At 40.3% G+C, this 26,765-nt stretch overlaps 1 protein-coding gene across 1 annotated transcript in view; it reads right to left on the bottom strand.

The window, feature by feature from the left end:
* The window catches only part of THSD4 (thrombospondin type 1 domain containing 4), a 90,527-nt gene that overhangs the window by 44,270 nt on the left and 19,492 nt on the right, over positions 1 to 26,765 (bottom strand). Inside the window, exon 2 of the mRNA XM_063413098.1 lies at positions 11,752 to 11,956. Within this exon, the coding sequence (XP_063269168.1) occupies positions 11,752 to 11,956 (205 nt within the window). The remainder of the gene's footprint in view (positions 1 to 11,751; positions 11,957 to 26,765) is intronic.

Genomic DNA, 26,765 nt, shown 5'->3' with positions numbered 1-26,765 from the left:
TCTTGGCCTTCCCCTGCATTAATTAGGCTTAGGGAAGGAAAGAAAAAGTATTTTGTAAGAACAATCAAAAAATCTGAGGAACTACCATTCTGAATATAGAACAACCTCTTTTAGTTTTGCCATGCACTTGAGGAAAATTCAATGCCCCCAATACTCAACAATGTGAGCCTAGAAGAGAATGATGAAGCATTATGATAGAAATTCAACAGCAAACTCTTAATTTCACTTATTGAGGGAATCTCAATTCTGACTGAACATCAGCAGACACATTACACACTAAGGTGGTGCTGCCTTAGGGCCTCACAAGTAATTGCAATGGCGAGGCCTCATTTCACCAATAAAAACACATTCCTTTTCCAAGTTTTCCAAAGCTCTGGTATGGCTTATCATATAAATGTCCCCATGCTTGGTTGGAGTCCTCCTAACAGGTCTGCTCTTGCTCCTCCCTGAGGTTCACTTCCCATGATTTCAGTGAAACTCCTGCACAGAATCCTTATTTGCAATTACGTTCAGGAGTTCCTTGCTCAGGACCCACAGAAGGTTTTACAGGTGTGGAGGAGCCCTCACGCCACAGCAACCACACCAAGTGTTGTCCTGCCTCAAGGCTGTGCTCCTTCCATAGGAGAGCTGGAGTAGGGGATGGAGTGAAGGAGACGGGCTAAGGACTAACCCAAATAACAACAGCAGCAGCTGGACTGTCACACCCTCAAACCCCTTCCCTAGCACTTCATGCTCATCAGTGCTCACCAGGTACTCAGTTGTTCAGTCTTGGGGTCCCTAAGCCAGGCCTAGATCAGCCATGCCTTTGCCAGATAGTGAATTTTAATGGTTTTTAAACCAGCCCATAAGCTCAGAGCAGACATTCACCTGACCCACATCTCTCAACACACTCCCAGCATTTTCAGAATTACGGAAATTCATATTCAAATAATGGAGTCATGACCGTGAGGCACCTCCTGCTGCCATGGGTACAAATATAGAAGGGAGACTGGGTCTACAGTGCTTCTAAGCACCCAAATTCTTCTGACACAAAGTGTTTGAAGTAATATTCAATAGAAAACAAAGACACTGGGCAAGCTAAGAAATAAAGGATAAAGTTTAATCTCCCTTGACTAACTTAATCATACAGTCTATAAATCAAGTTTTAAATCCCCATATATATTGTGTATTAGAAAAGACTTGGATTTCTTTTGGAATTTAATGCTGCAATATAAAAATATTCTCTGCAGACAAAATCTCTTTATTGGATCCGACCATGAAGCCACTAATCATGTAGAATTTCTACTGGGTGATTATTTTACTAAAAGAGATTTTGAAAAGGGTAAAACCCAAAAATGTTGAAATTGAGCAGTTCAAAGGGAAATAAGAGAAGGAACAGAAAAAAAAAAGTTTATTTTACGGAATCAAAGATGTAAGAACATATTCTATCTGACTATATCAAGAGATGCTTAAGGAACAAAGAAAGGTTTTTCACTATCCAAAAGAGACTTTTGCTCAGAATAAAATAAGATTATGGAATCAAAGAATGCTGCACAGAAATATCTGTGACAATTGAAACCAGGTTCTCAACCATTTTTTCTTAAGTTATGTTGTGTAGCAGTTGAACAACTATTTAAATTAGTAACAACTTCTCCTCTTGGCACGAAAGGAAAGAATTGTGTCTTCATGAGATTTGGGAATTTGCCTATGGATAGTTTATGAATTTGGACTGACTCTGGTCATTCTTTATGCGCAGCTAAGTCACAGAATAAAATTAATTTTGAATTAAAATCTGTAAGAAAAGGAGAATAGTATTGTATCAGACCAATGACTATGCCTTGCTAACAATTTTATAAAGCAGTGTTTATTCCAGGTAAGATACAGCTGAGCAACAGATTACTGCTGATTACTGCTGAAGGATTTTAATCAATTCCCAAAGCCAGTAACTTCCAAAGAGTGCACGACATTTCCAACACGCTGCCGTGGGGGCCTTTACAGGGACAAAGGAAGAATGGAGTGAAAGCAGAGAGCCAGCTGCATCAGCAAGAGGAGAGTTCATGTTACTGAGTATTGGCAGTGCCATGAAATGCACACACCAAAAGGTGCTCCACTAGCACCCACTGTTCAGAGAACTGAGGTATTTTAAGAAGCCTTGAACAAACCATGTGTTGATGTTCCAAACGCTGTGCACCCTTCAAGTGAGTGTGTTCATGGCAACTGCTTGGTGGTTTGGTCATCAGTAGAAAACAAACATAATCTAAAGCTTTGAGATCTTAAAAGGTCCCATTAATTGGGTTCAGATTAATAAAAACTGTTCAAACAGCCCATGTCTTTCATGTTTTAATGCATCTTCTTTGAAATTTTTGCATTTAAGTTCTTTGCTTCTGTCCATAACTGGAAACAGAAGTCTAATCAAAACACTGTGAGAAAGGCTGAAATTAAAGATTTTGGGGTCTGACAAGAAGCAGGAAATACTGAAAGTCTTCAGAGTCAGTTCTCCAGTGGCTTCCATGCCAAGGGGGTTTGCAAAGTTATATAAGCAACCAGATTGCTGGGTGTTTTACAAGTCAAACTGAACAACCAGCCTTTCTGAGTTTCCTCTCACTATTTTGCATATTTCTCTTTATCCCTTTCCCTGCCTTTCACAGCAATCTTTCCCTATTTCACGAGAAGGAAAAACCCATTCCTTTAATACAGAACTTTTGACACAAACACTTCGATGGGACTCATTGCTGCTGGCTGCTGTTCAGATGATGTATTTGCAGGGCAGATCATCAAAGCAACAGCAGGTTTCAGCTGCTGCTCTGTTGTAGCAAGTGCTGTTTTTGTAAGAACAATGCTTACAAACAAATGGTAAAAAACCACACCACCACTTCTGTCATATGATGACACAACTAGAAATGAAAATGTGATTTCTATGTGTTCCAAAACTGGCCATCACCACTGCCACCAATGAGCAGGTATGACCAAAATCCACAGCTAGCACAAGCAGCTGGAAAGGAACACTCATACTCTTTTTCAAGATGCAGAGGACAAATGCCAAGAAGTCATTTACCTGGAAAAACAGCAACAGGAAGAATTCTCCTGGAGGCTCGGACTAGGTGGAGAGTCAAGAGCCTCCTAGGCAAAGCACCTCTTGCTCAGTGTTGGAGTCCAGGATATCCCTCTGGCCGCCCTGGAGGGTTTGGAGACTGTACAGGGGGTCTGGGGTCTGTACAGGGGGCTCAGTTAGACCCACACAGATCCCAGGAGGACACTGACTCTGATCCCTGTCCATGGGAGTGAACACTCACATGCAGGAAGAATCACAAATCCTAAGAATTTAAAATAAGTAGTGGATGGTTTATTATAGAATATAAATATAGAAATTAGGATTCTTAGCATATGGGGCTGAAGAGACAAGATGGAGGAATTGGGGAGTGGCCCCTGTCCTCCTTGTTCTTGCTCTCGTCCCCCATCTTGTGCTGAGTTGGGTTTTAGAGACTGGCTTAGAGTAGAACTGACATGTTAGTATAGGTAGTAGGTATTGGTGAAATTTTGTAAATAAAAAATACGTCTTGGACAGTGGTTGGGTCAGGGGTACTGTACATAAGGTGTGGGGCTCTCTGACCCGCCCAGTCCCCCGCGTGTCCTGCTCTGCTGGGGACGCCCTGCAAAGCTGGACAAGAACTGAGAGATAATTAAGAATAAACAGCCTTGATAACACAAACTGCTGGACTCAACTTGTCATCTCTGGCTTCAGTGTGAAACACCCAGGGCGAAGAGAAGACTGAAAACCTGATTACCTCTGGGAACAGCAACCCCGAGGAAACTCCCAGGGAACAGCAACCCTGGGGGAACCCTTATTACCTTGGGGAACAGCAACCCCAAGGAGAATCTCAGGGAAAGAATAACCCTGAGAGCTCAGCACCCCGGCTCGGCCCTATCCCTCAGACTTCCTGTCCTCAGCAAGGAGAAACTCCTTTTGAACCTCCTAGGTGAAAACACTGATGGCAAGTGACCTGCAGAGAACTGTTTTGTAAGACAGTGCTGGAAAGCTGGGACACACAAGTTAACCCAGCCACCAAGGCTTAACCTGAGGCCAGAGGGAAGAGTATCCCCCCTCAACCAGAGGAGTAGCAAAGCCCATCCTTTTGTTACTTTCTTTTAAGATCGGCCATATAATACATAAAAAAGAATAAAGTAGCTTTTGAGAAAGTATTTCTTTTGTGTGTTTTCAAAATGGAACCCTATAGATCACTATACAGAGTATTAAATTCCAGCTGGCTATTTCATGAAGCCAGAAGGGATAAGGTCACCTTGGAATTTACTATACTAAGATAACCCTGCCAGAAACTCTGAATTGTAATTATTTAAGCAACATCAGTAATTGAAAAAATATATGGTCGACAAAGAATAATGTCCTGGATATATTCTGTTCCAACTTCAGTCATTACACTAGGTAAGATGCTCGTGCAACTTGAATTCAGTGGAGTTGAATTCATTAACACCAGGACTGAATTTCATCCAAAGTCTTAACAGCTTCAAGGGTTTTAGTAAGTGATCATCCCAGCCAAGTAATACATGTTGGCTACAGTAAGATGAACATTTATTTAGTGAAAGAAACACTCCTTGCAGAAAATCAATTTGAAACTATTTTAAGCACAATAATTGAAAGGATATAGAAGTGTAAGTGTGTGTACAGGGAGAACTGGGCATCCTAATAATGAACTACAGGGGATAAATGTTAGAAAGGGAGTGATTACACATCTCTATTTATCTTGACATACTGTCTCCTATTAGTTTACGACCCTTCTGCATTAGAAATAAACTTATGATGGTCTTAATTCTCCCTGAGAGCTCATCTATGCCTACATTATCCTCAGATGCAGGAATATGATCACAAAGAGCAAGATCCAAACTCAGAGTGATCCAAAACCTCTTGCCAAAATTTGCTTCTAAGATTCCTGTCATCTCTGGGCATAAACCAGAGGCTCCTCGTACCTCTCCACCCCTGCCTGGAACCCTTCACACAGAACATGGGAGCCAGACTGGCTACGGTAAGGGTAATTAATACCACTTAATGTCACAGCAGGCTGTAGGCCCCACACAGACTGAAACTGCAGTTTGCAGATGAAGACCATGAAATTATTAAAAATTACCATATAAACCCATTTAGCCATAACCAACCAACCACAATACCACACTTTTCAGCTCAAGGAGACGCAGCCTAGTCCATTTCTCAGGCCAGCACACCCAGTCTAAATGTAAATCCTGAAGGGAATCCATCAGCAATCAGTGTAATATTAAATCCCAGGCACTGAACTGGGCAGCTGCTGAAAAATGCATGTTTGTCTGATCGGACCCTGGGCTTCTGTGCATGAAATAACAGCATGGAAGAACACCTTACAGGACAGGTCAGCATTGGACACTTCAGTATCGGGGCTGTTTTAAATCCCTGCTGAGAAAGACAAGTCTCTTAGGAGACCTGTGTTGCTTTTGAATTAAGGCATGCTCATACAGAGAGCAATTAATTAAAATCATTATTCATTCAGAGAATCAATATATCTACAACTAGCAGCGCTAGCTAACTAAACTGAATTAAGTGGAAGAAGTCAGAATCTTTTCTGCTCATCAGGTCTCTTCTAAAACTGACATTGAATTGAAACTTCTAAGGTGTCCCAAAATTTCTAAAGCATCTATTAATGGCCAGTCTGGTCAAGTCAGAAAATATTTGATCAAATACAGAATCTGAAGTACTGAAGGACAAGACTGAGTGGAGACAAAGAGATAAGGCAAAAGCCAATAACCAGGAGTTATCACGGTATATTGCCAGTTCCATGTTTTTACTAGAATGCTTGATTTGCAAACATTTTCCAAAAACCCCCCAAGTTCTTCCTCTTCCTGTGTTCCCGTATTTCCTGTCTGTCCAGTTCAGTATTCAGGAAACAGGGACACAACAGTTTCACTGGGATACCTAATCATAATGTTCTTACGAACAGTATTCAAAATGTTCTGCTTAAGTTTACACACTGATTGTAATTGCCTCTTCAGACACTAATAGTTCACTCTGAAGTTTCCTTATGCTTTGAACTTGCTGTGTCTAACTTCAGTTTATTTAAGAAGTGATTCCTCAAATCTTTTCTCCACAGTTTGGAGCACATTGTTGGCTGCACTAAGAAATATCTTTGTTGTTTAACTCCAGCAGAGAACAGTCAAGAGCACAAAGGACAAAAGGTAAAAAAAATAGTTATTCTTATCCAGATATTGTAATTCCATTTGTTTTTAAGTAATGCATTCAGGAAGCCACAGATGCAAGACAGACACTCCAGCTGTAATGCACTGACACACACAGGGATGCACTCGATGATTAACACAATGTTCAAGGGAAGGTCTCCAGTCTATTACAATAAACCTACATAATGGCATAGCTTTGGGTTACAGCACTCCATAAACTCAAATGACAAACTGCAGGCTCTGCTTCTGAACAGAAATGTCAGAATTATCAATGGAGCACTGACAGTTCTCATGCAGGAAGAGACTGAGCCCAAGGCACACGGAAGCACTGGAACAGAAGTTTATTATAAGCAGATCCCTTGTATAAAGTTCATTTCAAGCCCTGGAAATTCCAACGTGCATCCTCTCCTCCATATTACTATACTCATTGCAGCTTTTTTTGCGCAGAAACATTTAATCTTGTGTAAAAATAAAATCTACAAACATCATTAACAGCAATTCAAAAAGTATATTTTGAAGTATATTAGTTGATTTAATAAGCACCACATGAAGGAAATCAATGAGTTGATATTATAAAGCTCTTCACATGATCACAGCAGTGCCTCTAGCAATGTTTATCTTCTAAATGCCTGCCAGTGTTCTAATCTAATGCCTTTATTTGCTGTAATTTTGAATCTCTAAAGTGATTTTGAAATGTTATTTTAAGTTCAAGAGTTGCTAACAATCTTTCATCATGAGATATACTGTTTGAATTTTATCTGCGACATGGAATACTGAATAAAAATGGTTTTCAGAGTACCTTTTCACAGCCCCATTAGTATGAGGCCCTGTTGTTTTCACACAGCAAATTCCTCAAACCCATATTCATGTTTAGGCACACCAATATTCACAAGAGTGCTATTAACATCCCCATGACTTTTGTTCAAAAAAATATTAATCTGCAACTTTTATTTTAATCATAAATTGTGTATACTGGCATGTGCTAATAGAAGATGCTACAAATAGCAGGGTATCATTTTACAGAAACCAGGGAAAATGGATTAGATCCAAAGATGTCTCTATCTCATTTAGTGGCTGAAGTGACTCAACTCCAGGAAAAACAAAACTGAAATGCACAGTATATTCCCTGAAGGAACTATAATGAGCTTTACAATTAGCAGTGAAATAAAATCACACTGAAACAAACATCTGTGTAGCAAACAGTGTTCAGGTAAGAAGCAAAATGTTAGGAGGCTTGCTCACTGGGAATTATCTGCCTTCCTTGGGCAGGACCCTGAGAACCCCCCAGGCCTGCGATGGCAGCCCCTGTGTCTGCACCTTGTCCTGGACACACTCCCAACCCACAGGACTTGGACAACTCAGACTACTGCCCCAGAAACAAACTGCTCTTTGAGCTAGAGACATCACCAGATTACCTCAACTAAAGTTCATTATACAGTGTGTTTACCCATTATGAAGTGTATTTCCTAACTAACACATTTTCAAGCACTGTATCTTTCAATTCTCTATTAAGCTCAGTTTTAATGTGAACTATTGACACCCCTTCCCAACAGACTGCCTTGCTGTTGAGGCTATGGCATGGATAGCAACCAGCTTCTTTCAATTAAGGTTCTCAAGACACAATATGCAATAAAAGCACATTCCAAATAATCACTTCAGATCTGTGTTATCTGGCTGTAAATTCTGCCATGATCTCAAATCCCAGTCCCAAAGATGCAGAGGTATTTCTGCTCCAACCCACACGTTTTGCAGCACGAGTGCTGTAACACACTGGTCCCACTGAAGGTATCATGGTCCTCCTTAATTCAGTGGCAAGTTTCCCATGTCAGTGTATGAGAAGTGTCCAGCTGCTGATTACCAGTGGGATAAAAGGTGTGTCTTTGTCTCTAGCATGTGACACAAGTGCTTTGCCAATGGAAAGGTCTGTCCAGGGTCAGCAGTTCTGTTACCAAAAGGTTCTGTTACTTGTGAGCCAGTACGAAAATACTGCTGAAAACTACTGTGAGCAGTCATTCTGACACAGCTCAGGGCTGTACAGCCTACAGCCCTCTCCACACTTTATTGAGTTGATAATACATAGCTTTTTCTCTTCACTGTAAGAAAATACTAGAGTAAATATACAGACTGATGAATACATCATTAACAGTTATGAATAGCTATTATATAGCACTCCAGAACTGGACTGCTTTCTTTCCCAACAAACACACACTAGAAAACCAGCATGAGATGCTTCCTGGGGAATTTCAGATACACCTCATGGCTCTGTTAGAGTTACTCTATTTTGGCTCACTAAGACACACAAGTTAATGCTGCAGCCCATTCTCGACTGCTAAAATATTTTCCTTTATCATATCGACACTCTTCCTACAGAAGAGATCTACAAAAAATGGAAAGCCTAAAAGGAATTGGAATACTTGGCCACGGAGAGAAAAAAATACTCTATTTATGCTGTATGAAATTCAATTAATTCCAAACTGAGATTTTATGAGAAGTTAATTGCAAAGTTCCATGAACAACCAAACAGCCCACCTCCTTTAATCTGCATATTCTGACTACCCAGATAACATTCCAGAAACACTTCAAAGCTTTATACACCACTGTCATGCTTTCTCTTTTTAACAGAAGTTTGTTGTTTTCCAGTGGCAAGATCTTAAAAATTTTATTCTGGAATCACTCCAGCTTGTGTGCAAAACCCAAAAATGCAGTCCTCAAAATGAGCAAACCTCAGTAAGCTGAATCATATTCAGCAGAAACATTAGAACTGTGCTTTTTACGAGGGCCACAGGCTTTACAAAAATGAGCAATAAACTACTACAGAATAGTTCACAAAAGCAATATGGAGAAGTTTTCAAACATTTGGATGACTTTTCATGGAGTCTGAAACTCATATTCTCGCCTGCTTTTTCCAGCACCTCCTGATTTTAAAGAAGTAAGTCCTTGTGAACACTTTCCTGATTGCTGACTTGCTAAGTACTTTTGATGGAAGTGTGGAGCTTGGTAATCAGCTTAATGAAACCACATGGAACTCAAGACAATCTCCTAAACAGAGAAAAACAGGGGAACTCATACCTAGGAACATCTCCTGTCATATCCTAAAAAGAGAGAAATCTTAATAGCCTTGAGCTGACTTCCAATATTGCACTGGTGGAACTAAAATGTACAAAGTGAAACGAAAACCAAAAGCAACCAACTTATGCTCCTTGGGAAAAAAAAAAAAAGGAATGGTGCTTACAAGCAGCTCTGATGGATACAACTGGATTATTGTGGAACAGGGTATTGAAAATTCAGTTTTGCAAAGTACTTAATGACATCCTTAAAGGAATGGCTGCTGCGTTATTGTTCTTGTTGCTGCTGCAGCACAAGGATAATTTTAATTTTCTTATTGTTATTTTTAAAGTTCAAGACTTCTGCTTATTACCATAAATATACAGGAAATGCCAGATCTGAGTTTTCAAGTTTCCCAGCTCAACCAGTGTTATGTGCACTATAAAAATGTCTAAGTTCTGAATGCTATTTTATCAGTGAGAAATCTGTGACCACCGATATGCCAAAAAACCAACTTCATAATTACCATTTCACTTGCCCAATAAATTGTTTGAGAAGCCTTCCTCTTAGTTTCAGCTTTCTGATCTCCTTGAACATGTTCATGTCTGTCCTGGTGTAATTCATCTGCCTCAATAAACCAAATTTATTGTGTAAAAATGTAAGCAGAGTGGCTGGAGTCCTTCTAGGCTGGAATTACATCCTCAAGAATTCCTAACACGGGAGAGAGCTGGCAGATTTAGCAGACTAAATCCATACCAGCACTTTTAAATAAAACATATGAAATGTATAAAAACAGAAAAGGAAGAAAAGATGATCACATAAACCAAGAGCTCAGGGGATAAGGAGTTAAAGAGTAGCATGGGAAAGAAAAGCTCTGTCATTTTCCCATACATGCCAACAGCCTGGTTATTTTAATCAAAAATGTTATTCTCTTTCTGTCCTGCCCATTACAAAAATGTTCAAGTGGCTAAGGACATTTTAATAGAGTTAAGAAAGTTTTTCTGCCAGCTGTTGTCAGATGCTGGCACATAAATCTGACAGAAAAATTGCATTCAACTCCATGATTTTATGTATTAGTAATGTGACTACTTTCACTGTACTGCCATGTCAGCTATGTTCTCACCCATTTTCTACCAAATGTACAAGTATCCCTGGAAATTCTTTAGATAGAATTATTTAGTTCATCTTCAATTAAGTTAGTGTTGATGGATGCTATATAAACTGTTCTCATGAAAAAATGAAGACAACAGGTTCAGAACATTTGGGTTTCTAGCACTGTGGGTGGCTTATTCCATTTCTTCAATAGTGAAGTAAAATTTTGGTAAGATTATGGAATTCACTTTCCAGTTCAGACTGTTCCCCATAATAAACTCCCATCTACAGGCAATGTTTCTGCAGAATTCATTCCAGCTCCAGCAGGAATTAAGGGGAAGAAAGTAGAAAAGAGAGTAGAAGCAATTCCATAACGAGCACCTTCCTTTCCTGTACCAGAGCAGCAGTTGAGATGTTTTACACACCAGAAGGGAGATAAAGCAGCTGCCAACAAGAGGACTGGCATTTGGAACTTCTAGTACAGCTAGAGAGTTCCAGCAATAACCACACCAAGCTAGCACAGAAGTTCTCAGGAGGCTCCAATTTTATCATCTGCAATGGCAATTTTTAAGAGAAATCAAAGGATGGTGAAGAGAAAACTGAAGGGTGAGGGGCAGGTTTTATAAATCATAAGTAACTCTTCTCGCTCCCGTCTACTCATCAGAATTGCCTACAAAACATGCAAAAATGTAGACAAACTAAGGGCTTTGTAACCTGGGAACACGACAGGTTACAGTGGGGAATGCCACAGTTCATAAATGCACACAGGAGTGATGTAGATCTGGTATAAATTCCACATAATCTCTATATTGCAACCCACTATACAGATCTAGAAGTATACATTAAGATGTTATGTTACTATAAATATTCCAGGTTCCTCCATGGTTTTGAATTAAGGACCTGCTTTAGAATAGAATAAATAGAATAGAATAAAAAACTGTACAAAGGCCTTGGATTCCGTGAATACCTCCTCAACATCAAATTATCTCAATAAAATATTTATATACTTTCACTTAGAAAAAATTGAAACTTTTTGGCAATTAGAAGATGCTCTTTCCTCCTCAAGCAGCCTTTTATACAAACAAGCATCCACTTGGCTGGATTCTTGACTGATCAGAGAAGGCTAATGATGTGGAAAAGGGAAACATCACAGCGGAACAGACTCATAGGAGACACCAAAGCCAAGTCAGACAGACAGGGAAATAGATTGTAACGGGTCTAAAATGTTTGTCATGCAAGATCAACCTAGAATTAAAACCAGCCAGTTAGTTCTGATCAAAATACCTGTTTAATGATTTATTCTTTCCTCTCTTCTTCTTGACATTAATTTCACACTGCTTAGAAGGCCTTCCCCGCCATAACCTCCACCCAGCTGCACCAGCACACAAAGCATTCCTCATTCACTGAGATGCAACTTACCCAAATAGTTGTTGCTCTTTGACATCTCAGTAATGTTGATTTTAGTAGCTCCTTCAGGAATTTCCACTATCTTGTGGTAGCCAAGATTTGTTAGCGTGTGTTTGAAAACTCCAGACACAACCTTGCAAGCAGTGTTGTCCCCTCCACATATTCCACACTTGTCAATCACCTTGTCAGAACCCAGATAGTCGTCACAGCCAATGCTCTGCAAAATAAAGCAAGATTTCTTTTTCCACGATCTTACAACTTCAGACTTTGGACATAACAACCGAGAACAGTATGACTTTCAGAGAATACTCAATTCTGAAATGATTTTGTGAATTAGCATTTTAGCAATGTCTTCTGTATGGAAAAAAGCAAAGGGTTCTCAGACTTGGCATTTTCAGGTTTTTACATCCTGCCAGGCAAAATCCAAGAACACACCACGAGCAGTAAGGCATTGATCATACTGACTGCATACTCCTCAGCTGAAAGAAAAGCTGAAAACGTAGTTCCCACAGTTCTGAGCTGCTGGTCAGAAAAGTGGTGGAGAGCTAGGATTTTGTTACAATTCAAAATAGGCTTTCTACAGAAGCAGAACTACTTCCTCTATGGTCTTGTCATAATCTCCCCTAAAAGTGAGCACGCAGCCTATTCTCACCAGAAGAGGTATGTGAGAAGTCTTTACACTGCATCTAGAGAGTCAGGAGATGAAACCCATCTGCTCATTGAGTGCAAAACCTTCAACCCACTCACTAATACACACCTGGACAGGAGAGTTTGAAACAAAATCATTTCCTAGAATCATAGAATGGCTTGTGCTGGAAGGGGACCTTGAAGATGATCCAGTTTCAGCCCCTCTGCCATGGGCAGGGTCACCTTCCACTCCACCACGTTGTTCCAAGCCCCATCCAACTGATCTTGATCTGTACAATCCATAAAACAGCTTCCCTAAGATGAGATGCCAAAGGAATCCTGGATGACCAGGGATATAACTGTGTTTTTACAAAAACAACACTGCTGGCCATTTGTTCTAACAGTCTAAAAAACAACTTATCTGAGATAAATCAGCTTCTGTTTTGTGACAACATAGGAAACACTTCAGCAGCAAGCCAAGGAAGAGATTTTATGTCCTGGAATTTTGATATTGGTTATGGCCTAAGTATAGCCTGGAGATAAGTAGGAATTTGTGACTGGCCTACAGCTAAGCAGCATACAGACAAAACACACAGGATTTACTTCTGGAGTACAGGCTTGAATTTGACTTGGCTAGTGAGGAAGCTCCAGATCCTTAGGAGACAGCTTTAGGATAAGCAGCAGATATTTCATATACCTCATGGCAATACCTTTAAGTTATCAAAGTGCAGAAAATCAGCTGTATGTAATTAGAAGCTCTGTATTCCTCAGAACAAAATTTGGTTTTATTTGTGAAAAGAGTAGAAATGCCCAACTTAGGCCTTGTTGTTAAAGGCATCATTGCACTTATGCGTTGGACACAAGACACTCCCTAAACCCAATAAAACACAGTGTAGCTGCTCTACCCAGAGCCAGGATGTCCAACAAAGAAACCCCTGCAACCCCCACAGCCCCAGAATGACACGGGTACTTCCTGCCATTGCATTAACATTGTGTCCAGGCACTTTCACACAGGGACATCGGGGGCTGCAACAGAAGGGGCTTGTCAGAATACCAGACATCTGAGGCGTCACTCCTATGGTATTCCATCGATAGATAACTCAGGAGAAAGATTGGAGAGTCATCAACAGAGGAATTCCAGCAAGAACTACAAATATCATGAAGTACAAGGACTTCACAGTAAGACAAGCACTGGCTTTATTTACAGCCATTGAAGCCAGCAGTAGCGTGTTCTTCAACTTCAGCACACCAATAGAAATATTGGAAAATCAATCAAAATCTCCCAGGCCTCAAAGAGAACATAACTAATTTCTGTCACAGATTTTGAAACTAAATTTTATTATTCTATTCACCAGTGTGTCCTATAAAGAGATACAAGAATAATGATATCCACAAGGTGGCACTTAAAATCCTTGTGAAATCAAAATGTAGATCTTTGCAAAACAATAAAAAAATTGAATTTCTTACACCTGAACACGAAGCTGACATTGCACTTCTTTTCAAATTAGCCTTTGCCATATAAGCAACAACTCCTGCTACTTTGCTACCACTAATACATTCTTAAAAATTTATCAGTCAACCCAAGCTTTTTTTTTTTGCTTTGGAATGCAATAAAATGTTCTACTAAACTGAACTGAAAAACGAATCTCAAACTGTTTTTTCTTGTATTATATCTTCTCCTTGTCTGGTGACCAGGTGGACTTCATTTATCAATCATAAATAAATATTTTAATCCAAATCCTCATGTCTTTTTTCCAAAGAAATCCTCACTGACTTCAAAGTTGACATCAACTGGAAATTTGCCAAGTCACAGAAGTCGGCCTCTTTATGGATTTGACAGGGCAGAATTATATCAATCCCATGGTCTTCACATTGCAAAATTTACTAACAAATTTAAATGACTTTTGGATTGAAGTGTGTTAAACAGAAGTGTGTTGTTTTTCTTTTTCATTCACATGAATTTTTGTGTAAAATTAAATCACTCCCACTGAGCCTGGGAAAATAAGAAGGAAAAAATAGGAAGCACCTGAGAAAATGTTACGTACACAAATCTTTGGGACCAGACAAGGTCATGGTGATTGGTGGTGATCCTAAAAAGCAACTGTCACATCTATCTTCATTATCCTATCAACGAGGACCTGAGGATCCCTTGCAGGTTGGTCACTCTAACAGCCCTCAGAAAGATTGCAGAGCCAATCCTCAAGGAAGTAATTTCCAAATGTAGGAAGGACAAAAAAAAACAAACACCCAACTATAAAGAAGACTGGGATGAACCATCATGGATGTACCAAGGTCAAATTGTGCCTGAGCTGTGCCTGATTCACTGACAAGTTCAGCACATGAGTGGAGAGGAAGGGATGTTCTGTGCCTTGACTTTAAAAAGGCCTTGGGCGTCTCCCTCAGAATCTAACACCACACTGCAGAAATTCAGACTGCGAAAGCTGACAATAAGGTAGAGCCAGCTCACAGACATGCAGCTCCTGGAATCCTTTCCCTGCAGGCAGGAGGTGCAGCAGATTAGGGACAAGGAAGCACACACTGCTTTGGCATCTCAAAGCTCTGGCTCCTCATCTTTCAGAATTACAGTTTGCATTAGTGGACTTAGAGTCCTTCACCAGACAGTCGCTTTTTGATATTTTCACCCCAACTTTTGTTTCTTGCCTTTGATAAACCTCTCTGCTCTCCACTAGGAAGGACACTAGTTTTTCTGAGTTTTTTCCTCCAAAGTCTAAGCGAGTCTGCCTAGAGATTGGCTGGATGGCTCTCCCCTGTGTGAAGAAGCTGAGCATAATAATACTACTTTCCTCTGGTCACTGCTAAAATCTTTGACTTTCACCTATGATCTTACATATTTAACTGCTACAATTAGATAAATATAATTCCTTTCCTTTCTGTCTGTGAGGGGTATCAAATGAGACAGTAATGGAGATGTTTTATGGCTGCTAGAGAGTAACAGCCAGCACACGCCATTTTAACAGAGCAGCAGGGAACTGGCAGCACACAGCCCGTGTGTGAAGCACAACTGCAGACATCAGTGCAATATTTGGTAGTGCAGCACACAGCCCGTGTGTGAAGCACAACTGCAGACATCAGTGCAATATTTGGTAGTGCGTGTTCTTCAGTGGAAATGAACTGACCAGGCTGTTCAGCAGTGAGGAGCCACGGCTGTACTTGAGTGAGAGGCACCTTCAGGAAACCTCCCAGGGCAGAGCACAACAAAGCCAGCAGAGCCTGCTTGTCTCACTTCAATGTCTCACACATCTTCAAGGTCGCAGCCTAACCCTCATTTGCTTTACGAATCAAAGGAGCAATGTTGAGAATTTACATTCAACCACAGGATAACAAACAACATTCTAATGGCTCTCACTTGATTTGTGGTTAGCTATAACCATAATTTTTACCCAAACATTTGATCCTGCTTTGGCTTTCAAATATTTCCTGCTGTCCACAGACCTAACGCTCACAAATCTTTGATGCTATTTACAGCCCCTCACGATTAGATTGTGGTCACATCCAGATGTCGTCCACTTAATTAATCACAGATTTCCTTACCTGCACAATAGCTGGTTTCATTACCTATCTGTGCTTTATGCTGAACTTCACTTGGTCAGATAAATTTCAGACAGTAAGAAGAAGCAAGCAATTAATTTCTGACAACATTAAGAATTCAAATTACATTTATAGTATGAAGATATATATCAGTTTTGTGAAAAAAGGCTACTCACATGAAGACATATAAAGACTTTCACTAAGATATTCAATGTTTTCTTACTGGCTAGAAAATTATTTGAGAGAAAAAGGTTTTATTCTTGTTACAATGGAAAAATTAAGCCGTCCAGGAAAAGTAGTCATGCAAAAAGATGGTCTTAGAAATATCAACTAGTAACAGCTAATAAAAAGGATTAAAAATCTAAAGTATGCATCTCACACTGATACCTCTGACAGACAGGAAAACAACTTATCTCCTGTTGTTTTAAGAAAAGATATTTTAACTGGAACTCGTAGCTCTCCCACACACAAACCCAATGTAAGGTCCATGAAACCCTACCTAAACCCCCAGCAATGCTGCAGCAATAAAGAGCTGAAATATAAACAGACCGTTGCTGGCTGTCATCTATCACAGTCAAGAGAGCTATTCAGCTTTGAGAGCCCACTCCACAAAGAGCTTACTACAGGAGTTTACTGAAGCATTCTGAAGGGCTGTTAGCATCATTTAAGAGTGAAGAAGATGGAGAAGCCTAATGCTAACATGTCCCTTCCATTGGCAGACACACCCAGAAGGTGAGTGCAGGGCTGGTGGGGGTGTCCCCATTTGATCCCCCAGGGTTCAGTCAGCAGCTCTCGGTCCTGCTGGGTTTCACCCACTCCCGGAGCCTCTGGCCCTGACTCCAGCCTCAGGCACATGACCCTGCACAGAAGGGAGCAGTTTCCCCACGGCTGGGCCCTGGGCCAGGCTGCTCCCATACAAAGCTGCTGCTGGACCACTCACAGGCACATCCAGGCTCCTGCGCTGCAGCTCTCAGCCTCTGCACTTTCAAGCAAATCAGATCGCTCACATTCACTAAGAATGGAAATATCGTGATAGAAAAAAACTACCAGAAATACCTCCATTGGAAAGTTTGACTATTTTTTTTTTTATTATCTCAACATTAAATTTGCAACTAGAAGCTCCATAGCCTGAAAGTTCTAATGCTCAAGAGGTACAACAGGTTCAAATAACATATGCACCTCTAAAATGCACTAATTGCTTTTTCACTTCAGAAAATTCAAAACCACACGAACAATGAAGCTGCTCTAGTCCCAAAGCAGACTAAATCTAATCTGAAATAAATATTTCTCAATTGCACATCAACAAAACTCTCACATCTGCTTGAATATACTGATCTGTTGCAAATATGCCAGATTACTTGATATCCCAGATTCAGCAAGAGTAAGCAAACTCTGTGCTTCTATTTACACAACTTAACTGGAAAAGCAGAAAACCATTTCAATATCTAAGGTCAGATACCAATTCTAAACAATGTAGTTATTTAAGAAGGGTATCTTCTTTCCCAAAATTCATACACAAAGGGCACAATTATGATGTAAATCATAAGGCTAAACTCTTCAAAAATGCAGACAGGGCTTGGATATACAGATGTACTGAATTCAGTAACAGTGCAGTCTGAAAATTCATGAAATGATTCTCCAAATGTAGCCTAAATTTATCTTGTTGGCAATGACAAGAAACACAAGTTAAACAAAATAATACAATTTATGTAGTTGATGGTAACTCTCTGCCTTTTTAAAACATCTTATCTAAGTAGCTAAAGCTAATGCACGTCAACACCACCCTGATCATATCTCAGTATTAGTGCTGGCAAGAAGTACCATGCCCCTTCCAGGACTCAATGAAAGGTCTCCATAATTCTCTGCAAAAGAGTGGTACTTCAGAGAGTAAGTGTAAAACCCCGTAGAACCTCACCAAAGCTAGAGCTGTTCCCTCAGTGCCACACACTGACTCCCTGCCAACCCCAAAATGCTGCCTTTTAATTATTCTCTGAGCTTTTACAATACCTACCATTTTTATTTTCTGGTTCAAGAATGTCATAAAGAACATAAACAAACAGTAATAACATTTGAAGCCAACCTGAGGAAGAGAGTGAAGAACACAAATGGTTTCAGTTTTGAGTGGTGTTCAGAACAGCCTCCTGAGCACTCACAGCAAGGAGTCACTGCTTCTGCAGCAACCATTGCATTGTTTCAAGGGAACTGCTTTGGCACGGTGACCTTTTGATGCTGTTTTTGTCCTGTCCTCTGGGAACAGGAGATGGAATAGATGCCCAGTCCACTTTTGTTTGAATGATGCAAAAATACAATCAGTTTCTTCTGAAAAATCAGAAGTGGCAGAGAAGCCACTGCACAGTGCAGGAGAGAAGTCCAACAGCACAGCCTGGAGTGGAAGCCTCTGTTCAGCACAGTTCTGTTTTCTCCATCCTTGGTGCTGAACAGCTACACAGCATCACCCCAATAAACATGCACTTAAACAACATGGGTGATTCACCCAAATAAACACAATTTATGCATTTACACACATACTAATGCTTTGTCACTATATGCAGGTGTAACTGCATACTTGCAAATACTTGCAAAGAAGTCTTTCAAACTTACAGGTTCAAGTTTTCTACTTTTAAATTTTATTCTTATAAAGCTTTATTTGAGCTTGCAGGACTGAAATACTCAAGTTCTGCCTATCCTATAGAAAATAATAGCCCTCAAAACATAAAGTTGGGGGCAGGGGAGGAGTGTTGTGCAAACACTTTGGAAAACACTTGGAATCTAAATGTTGTGGAGTTTTACATACTCCTGTTGGCCAGAATTTAGGAAAGGGGGCAGTGCACCCTAGCCCTGTTACATGAGTCAAGTACAAAGTCCATTTAATATTTAGGCAGCTGGATTTTTTGGCTGTACATAAATGCTGTAGGGGGAGGAAATATGCAAATCCAAGAGGGAGGAGATGACAAGAGCAGAAGATGTGATGGCACATAAAGCTCCTTCCAAGTGTGTGACCACACCAAAACTGGCAGAAATAGGAACACCCATTTCCTATGAACACAACAAATACCTGTGAAAATTTCTTTGTGGAAGACTCTACACAGCTGCAGATCTCTTCAGGATCCCTGCATGAGGCATTCACACAGGAACTGGTCCATTTGTTTGGCCACTGCAGTGTGTGCACGTTTGTTTCAGAGAATACATGAGAAAGAAGCCCCCAAGTTTGAGGCAGGTTATCTTCCCAGAGAGGGACACATGGAGGAGACAGACGGGACTGGCTGTATTCAGAACATGGTGAGGCACACTCTGAGTCACATTTGTTATCTGCCAGCTTGCAGCCCTTACATTCCCCAGCTCCAGAGGTAAGAGTTCATGGTTCTCTGTCTTTTTGGCATTTCTGCTTCCTGGACTGATATACTGGGGAGGGAAGTGGAACAATTTTTGAGTAGCCATCTAAACATGGATCAGGTATTCAGATTTTTTCAAGAAAGATGAATTAGAGGAAAGATTATTTTAAAAAATGTCTCTCTTAACACTTGAAAAAGAATTTTGACAACAGCATTTTATTAAATTTCAAACATAAAGGTTGAAAAATAGAGGTACTACAGTTGTCATTCTGCATCTCACTGGTTATATAACAAGGGACTGTGCAGCAAGTTTGGTGATTAACTGGGTGAATGAGAAAAGATAATGGAAATGCAGGAGGTAATTTTGTCTATTTGAATCTTGGGGGTTTTATTTCCAAGTGCCTTTTCTCATCATAACAAAAAGAGTAGAGTTATTATATTGTGTAGATACTCCCTCACCTCCCCAAACTTAGAAAGCAAGAGGTCTCAGTGAAGAATCATTTTATATAAATGAGAACAAAGGAAAGTGGAAATTACTAACTGGTTTCAGACATTACTAGCATTACAACTCTTGTGACCTGGTCTAGCATACAGAAAATCCAACTCTTAGAAGCAATTTTGTAGGAAAAAGAAATGTGTGCCAACTTCTGCAGAATCCAAATCATAGTTAAGTACTACTGCATCCCAACACTGCTCCCCAGAATACACAAACCTTTCTAAGCCACACGGAATTCTCAGCTTTGTTCTGTAACAGATTTATGTGTAAATAAATGTCCCTACGGGTTTACCACAGTTAACAAATACTTGCATCTTTTCAAACTTAAAAGAAATATTTCATTTTTTCTGAAAAATAAGGGACAATATATAAAAATATCCCAGTGTAATACTCCTGTAAATTTCTGACTGTTCCATGCTGCTTAATAATACAGAAGTCAAGAACAGAGACTATGTGAGGGACCCTTGAGAGGGGAGAAGTTAGATTCACTGTCTTTCTAATAATTCCCTATGTGAAAAGAACTCTAGCCCTTGCCAACAGACTAGTCCCAACTGGCTTTATGCTAGGGTTGTGTTTATTCAAGTGTTCTCCTTTATGAAGGAAAAACTTGGCTTTATTTCAAGGTAAAGAAAAAAAACCTCCAAGCAGCAAAATATTTTAAGTACAGATGTCTGATCTTGAAACAGCAGCTAACATAGCCAGAATATATCTGTGCAATAAATACTGACTCATTAGCCCTCTCTTTCAACTGCATGTATTTCTTTTTATCCATGATGTTGCTCACAAAAAAGGTAGCACATAACACAGTGTTCTCTATTATCTCCTGGGACAACTTTAATTAATTCCTTCAATTCTAATAAATCTGAAATTCAATAACAAGTGTTTGGGGGTTTTTTTTTCCCTCCAGGGGTTTAATTATGTCTGTTACACTTGGAACTGTGCGACCCAGAGCTGTGAGGTGCATGGCCCCAACAGCAGCAGCACCAGGAACTGGTACCTGGGGAAGCTCCTCTGCACCCCCGGAGCTTGGGGACTGTGCCCCATCCTGCACTGCTCACTGGGCTCACGGCCCTGCTTCCTCTCCACCCTGATGCACCCAACCTTCCAGACACCCCAACTGATACAGTGTCATGCCCAAAGAAAGAAAGAAACACAAGCAGAGCTGGTAACTATGGTAATGGCTAATATTTTCAAATGCTTTCCAATAGTATCCCTGTTGCTTTTAGATGGTTATAGCTCTGCCAAAACTTAACAACCCACACTGAAAATTTCCTTGCCAGGGACTTGAAACACTCTGAACATTTATTTTCAAAGAAAATGAACAGCAAAAATAATTTTGTTTTTTTTCCCAAAACCTAGGATTAAATAAAATCGTGTGTTTTGAAAATATTTTTAAAAGAACTTATAACTGGTTTATTCAGAAATGCTTGTTCTTTTCTTTTTAAGATTAGTGGCTCAAAATTGGCAAGGAGACTGAGACAGTATCAAGGATGTGATCCTTCCTCTCCTTATGAAAAGATGCCCATGTCTAGTCAAGATTTAAAGCCCTGAGTATCATTCTGGCATCTGGTCAACACAACACAAAGTGAGGGACTGGGCAGTACACCACTGAAAAAACCTGCTCACACTGCTCCAGAGTTCCAAGTAAGTTCCAGCCTCAGCCTACAAACGGTAGTCATGAGAGAAGTGCAGGGCAGCAGCCACTGAAGCCGCTCAGAAACTGCACGTTCTGCTGCACACGACTGAGGAACGCACAGCCACGGTGATAAGGACACACACACTGCAGCACAGCATACAGGGGACGTTTTCCCAGCACAGAGGGGGACAAAAGGGGAGAGGATGACTCGTTTACAGCCAGAACCTGCAGAAACTCTACCAAAGAATCCTGAGTCTTAACACTTCAGCTGTTCAGCAAATAGCTGATATCCGGCAGCTTTTCATCTAATGACTGCTGGTCTTCATGAGAGTCAAGGTGATTTCCTGATGAAACCTCTTGGAGGAGCAGGAGTTTGTAGCTTTCCTTCTTTAAAAACAAAGAAAGCTTTCATGACTGTTCCAAATACCCCAAAATGACAATATTCAAGCTCCCAAATTCTCTTTATCCCTCCCTCCCAAACTCCGTATGAATTTCCAAGGTCAGCCGGAGGTGCGGACGTGTACCCCAACACTGCATCCACAGTAAGGAGCTGACATGGTACCACCAGCAGGTAAGAAACATTCTTTCTGTGTAGGAAAATACTACATATCTTACTGAAAGGTCTGCCTTGCCACTTACTTGGTTAGGCATTCCTTAAATGCTCTTTTGGCCCGAGGCGTGGTGAAGGGGAACAGGCAGTACCAGGTGCAGGGTTCAGAATGTGCGTTCCCAACGTGGCAGACAGCAGGCAGGCAGTGCTCTCACCCGTTTTCACAGCAGCTTCTCATGGTCATCCCTGCACTGCTCCTGAGCCTGCACGGCCGTGCTCGTGCTCCACTGGGGCACCAGGCCCAGGCCTGACAGAGGAGGTTTGGAGACTCCTACTGTGGCCTGACCTCAGTCCTCCCCTGGAGAAACATTCCAGCTCTTTAAATACCAGAAAGTCATAAACAGCCCACGGGAGGAAGTGGGATCACCACAATTTCACCTTCAGGCTGCCTATGTATATCCAACATCTCTGTCCTCTCTGTGGTTTAATTAAGTCACAACCTGCAAAGTCATCTTAATACTATGGAGTGAGTGACTGAATCCAATATTCTCCCTACCCTGAGCTGAAAGTTACAGCCCCCAGGACAAGATAAAGTAATAATTAATAGGTTTTGGCCTTGAGCAAAAAGAACATTTATGGAATGCCTAACCAAGTAACCCCTATCTCCTTTGATGGAGTTATTATCAAGCACTGATACCCTGCAGCAACAAGAACTGAGCTGTTCTTTCAAGAAACTCATGTCAACAATGGGAGGTAATTTTATTTATTGACTTCTACGCTAAGAACTGGAAGCTGTTGTATTTATCATGCTAACAGCAAAGCACATGCACCTTTTTCCTAGCACTTCTGTTCTTAGAATGTACAATCCATCTGTCAGTAAATTAGCTTGGCATCAGGGATTACATAATATTCTTGCTCACTCACTGTATGGCACCAATTACACACAAGTTCAATTTCTGTTGTATTTTAGACATTTCAAAATCTCTCATTCCAAAGTACCAGCAAACTCACTGATGTAATTCAATTACTACACATTATGTGTGCCAAGACATGACACCTTGGATTAATCAATCTGCCCATGCTTGATCCCCAGTAAAATCACAAAAACAACTTTTCTAGGGCTCTTACTCTTTGGGCTTACTCTTTCTGCTCCAAGTCTCTGATAAAGTGCACTACAGGAAGCCAAAGTAACATGGCATTTTTATTCAAGGCATATCCACATTTAGGCTCTTGCTGGAAATAAATACAAATTTTCCTCTGGCTGTAAACTGAGGATTTTCTTCCATTTAATTCTGCCTTTTTAAAATTTATTACTCTGCCAGTGAGTGCTTTTCAAATAGAAAACTGTTCATTTCTTTCACTTAGTTCTATTTTACCTGCTGTGGCTTGCAGGCAAAAACATTACTTTGCTAGCTGCTGTGAAGGATTTGAGTCCCATTCCTTTTTCAGTCCTGCATGCTTTCCTCCAGTCTTCTCTCTACTTTATCATTCAAGTATCTGTTTATTCATAGCAGGGGGTAGGGAGAGAGAAATGATGAATAGTGTTGTGCTCAGCCTCCTTAAACACTTTATCTGGGCACTGAACTCAACAGTAATTCTGCTACTTCATTTATTGGAAAAAACCCACATATTTCTCAATCAGGCAAACTCTGTGGAAAAAATGCAGCACTTTTCCAGAATATAATTCAGCAGAGCTAATGAGTTGTGTGTCCCACCTACCTCCATTTCCCAGTGCCTCTGGAGGGGGATTTACTGAACTGGTCCTACACAACCAGCAGGCTCTCTCACTAATATTTGCTTTGGTGTTGCAATTTCAACTGTCCAATGCAAACACAAGTGCCCATCACAGTATGAACAGTGCAAATTCTTTGACAACCAGCCAGACACCCCAGACAACTGTCCTCCTGCCCAAGACTGTTCTGCTTGCTCTGCCTTCTAGAAGCACACAGCCCAGAACCTCTGAAATCATTTTATGCTATTCAACAAAATAGAATTAAAATCTATTTTGAGCACATTTACTCATCTAAGTTTTTATGGTACATAAAGCTGATATAATTTCTGTATCTGTATCAGATTCTAACTTGCATAAAACTTCTTTCTCAATTAGAAATAGTATTCAATTCTTCTGAAATGCTAGTTAATTGTGATTCTCCTAAAAATCTACTCGAGTGTGCACCACCATACAATCACTGGCCAACTGTAGGACACAATACTGTCAGGTATGAAGAAATGCAATTATGACTACAGTGGAGACCTTAACCTGAATAAGGCCCTAAATGAGGTTTAGGGCTGAGCCCTAACTTAAGAGTTTGTCACAAATAAGCAGCAGTTAAAGGAGAAATGCCATAGAAGTGTGTACAGTAGCAACAGAAACTATACAGCATCCCAGAAAAATACACTGACATCTACATTTAAGGGCTTATAAATGCAATTAGCATCCAAATGGATGTCACAAGGTATCTAATACTGGTATTTCTTAAGTAACTTTATGATTAGTCATTGTAAAAATAAGACTAACTATAGCATGCACCCATATGAATTTAAACAACTGAGAAAAAAAACCCACATCTGAATGATTTCCTCATCCCAATCCTGAAATATGTCCAGACTCACTTCACACACACACACACGCATACACACAAGCAAAATAAACTCTCTTTTCCCTAGCACAAAGTAGTACAAAACAAGTAACTGCAAAAGCAGGCAAGTACAGCGTCAATAAAAGTTCTGGCAAACTTTGATTGTTCCAATTAGAGAGACGGCCAAAAGCTATATGGAGAGAGCCAACAAAATACCAATGGCAAGCAAGGAAAGAGCCAGCCAGGCCAATGCACTGTTTGGTTTCCCATCCAAGGAAGGAAAGAAGGAAGAGAGGTGAATTTCCACCTGGAACAAATTCATAAAATAGTCCAGAGCACAGAATTCTGGCAGCTATATTTGCTGTTATACTGAATCAATATCCTGATCAAATTTGGCAACACTCAGGCAAGCATCTGCTTTCTGCATTCACCCCCATGTAAATACCCAAGCAGCACAGCTCCATCCGAGGCAATGGGGGAGCCTGTATGCACGGAGGAGGAGAATTCCTCAGCCTCGGGCGAGCCATGGGGCTTTCCCAGCAGCTCTCTGCAAGAAGAGCAGGGAACCAAACTTCCTCTCAGCATGTGAGCATCGTGCAGTGTGCAGGCAGAACCAAGCACAAGTAACCATGGGCAGCTTCAGCAATTCTACTGCACAGCAAACTGACCACAGTGCACAAAGCAGCCGTGACTGAAAACGGCAGTGACACATGAAGCACACCTCATTTAAAAATGTGTGCAGTATTAAGAAACCGACAGCAAACTTGAATTAAATACAATACAAGCACGAAGGAATAAAAAAGTGGGAAAATTAATTAACATACCATTACACAAAGAAAATAAAGAGATGTCCTTGAAATCAACTGAAAGTCAATCAGAAAATTCCAACTCCTTCATGAGTCCTAAGATTGCTTTAAGTCAGCTGGGAGGTTATAAGAAAAAGTACTAAAATGCAAGTAATGCTTTCAAAAACGTTACAGAGAATAATTCCACACAGTCCAGATCTTTCCTTCTCCAAGATTCACCTGAACAGAATAGTCCACCAGAACAGTTTCTAAGCAGTTTTATTTTACACAACTTTGGAACTGGAGAGTCACAGGATAACGTCCTCCCCGATCTTTAAAATGATAAGGGAGCATTATCAAAATGTGCAATATACCCTTATGCCAAAATACCCGAAGGGCTATATAAATTGCTGTCAACAAGGTGTCATCAATATTCTGAAATGCAATGCTCTAATCAGCTATGTTATTATCCAGCATGTGTCTACAGCCATGTTTTACAGGAAAGCTATTTCGTAAGAATAAATATATATCCATCTGAACATTCCAGACTGCATTTATATTGCTCACATCTACATTTAACATCCACATCATTTGCAAATTAAATACAATACATGAAAAAATTGCCTGATAGTTCAATACAAATGAAACTCCAAAGCTGAAACAAGACTGATTGTACAGTGTTGTTTTAATAAAATTTACTGTAAGTGGAAACCACTTAAAAAGCATAAAGGAAGGAAAATTATATTACATAATACTACCAAACTGTATTTTTAGTGATGACAGATTGGCTGTGAAATTATAGCAGATTGCAAAGACATCAGTACTGGCTGACGAAAAACAGTTTTAAGGTAAAGCAATCAACTGGAACATCAGTAATCAGATTAACAGAGGATACAGTGAGAGAAATTAATAAGCAAGCAGATTGCACAGACTAGTCTCCATTCTGATGCCAGTTGATGGCTGATGAGTCACTCTATTCCTAGGAAGAATTTTGAACTATTTTTCATTAGTTAGATAACAGTTATGTCTAGAAAATACACTGTAAAAATTCTTTTAAAGCAGTTTATTGAAATATTCTAAAAGACAGTAAGACACAGAGTGTTGTCATAATATTTGCAGACATAAAAACATAATACTGGCTGACATCTTCAAAAATGACATCTTCAAAATGACACAGAAGTCTTTGTACAGAATTGTATCAAAAATATTCAGATTGTTATGGATGAAAAGATGTATGAGCTCCAGAACAAACAGCCAAGCAACAGTTAAAAAAAAAAAAGGCCTGTGTGGCTAACAAAGGCCACTGTTCATTACAATCCAATTGAGAAACACGATGTTCGTGTCCAGATCAGAAAGCCCAGAGCACCCCAGCTGGGCAGGGAGGACTCTGCTCTGAGCAGGAGCAGCAGGGCTGGGTGTTCCAGCAGGCCACCTTCAGCCCTCCTGCTCCCTCCTGCAACAGGCACAACAAC

The sequence above is a fragment of the Prinia subflava genome, chromosome 15 (assembly GCF_021018805.1).
Source record: "Prinia subflava isolate CZ2003 ecotype Zambia chromosome 15, Cam_Psub_1.2, whole genome shotgun sequence".
Classification (NCBI taxonomy): domain Eukaryota; kingdom Metazoa; phylum Chordata; class Aves; order Passeriformes; family Cisticolidae; genus Prinia; species Prinia subflava.
This window is presented reverse-complemented; position numbering and strand designations above follow the sequence as displayed.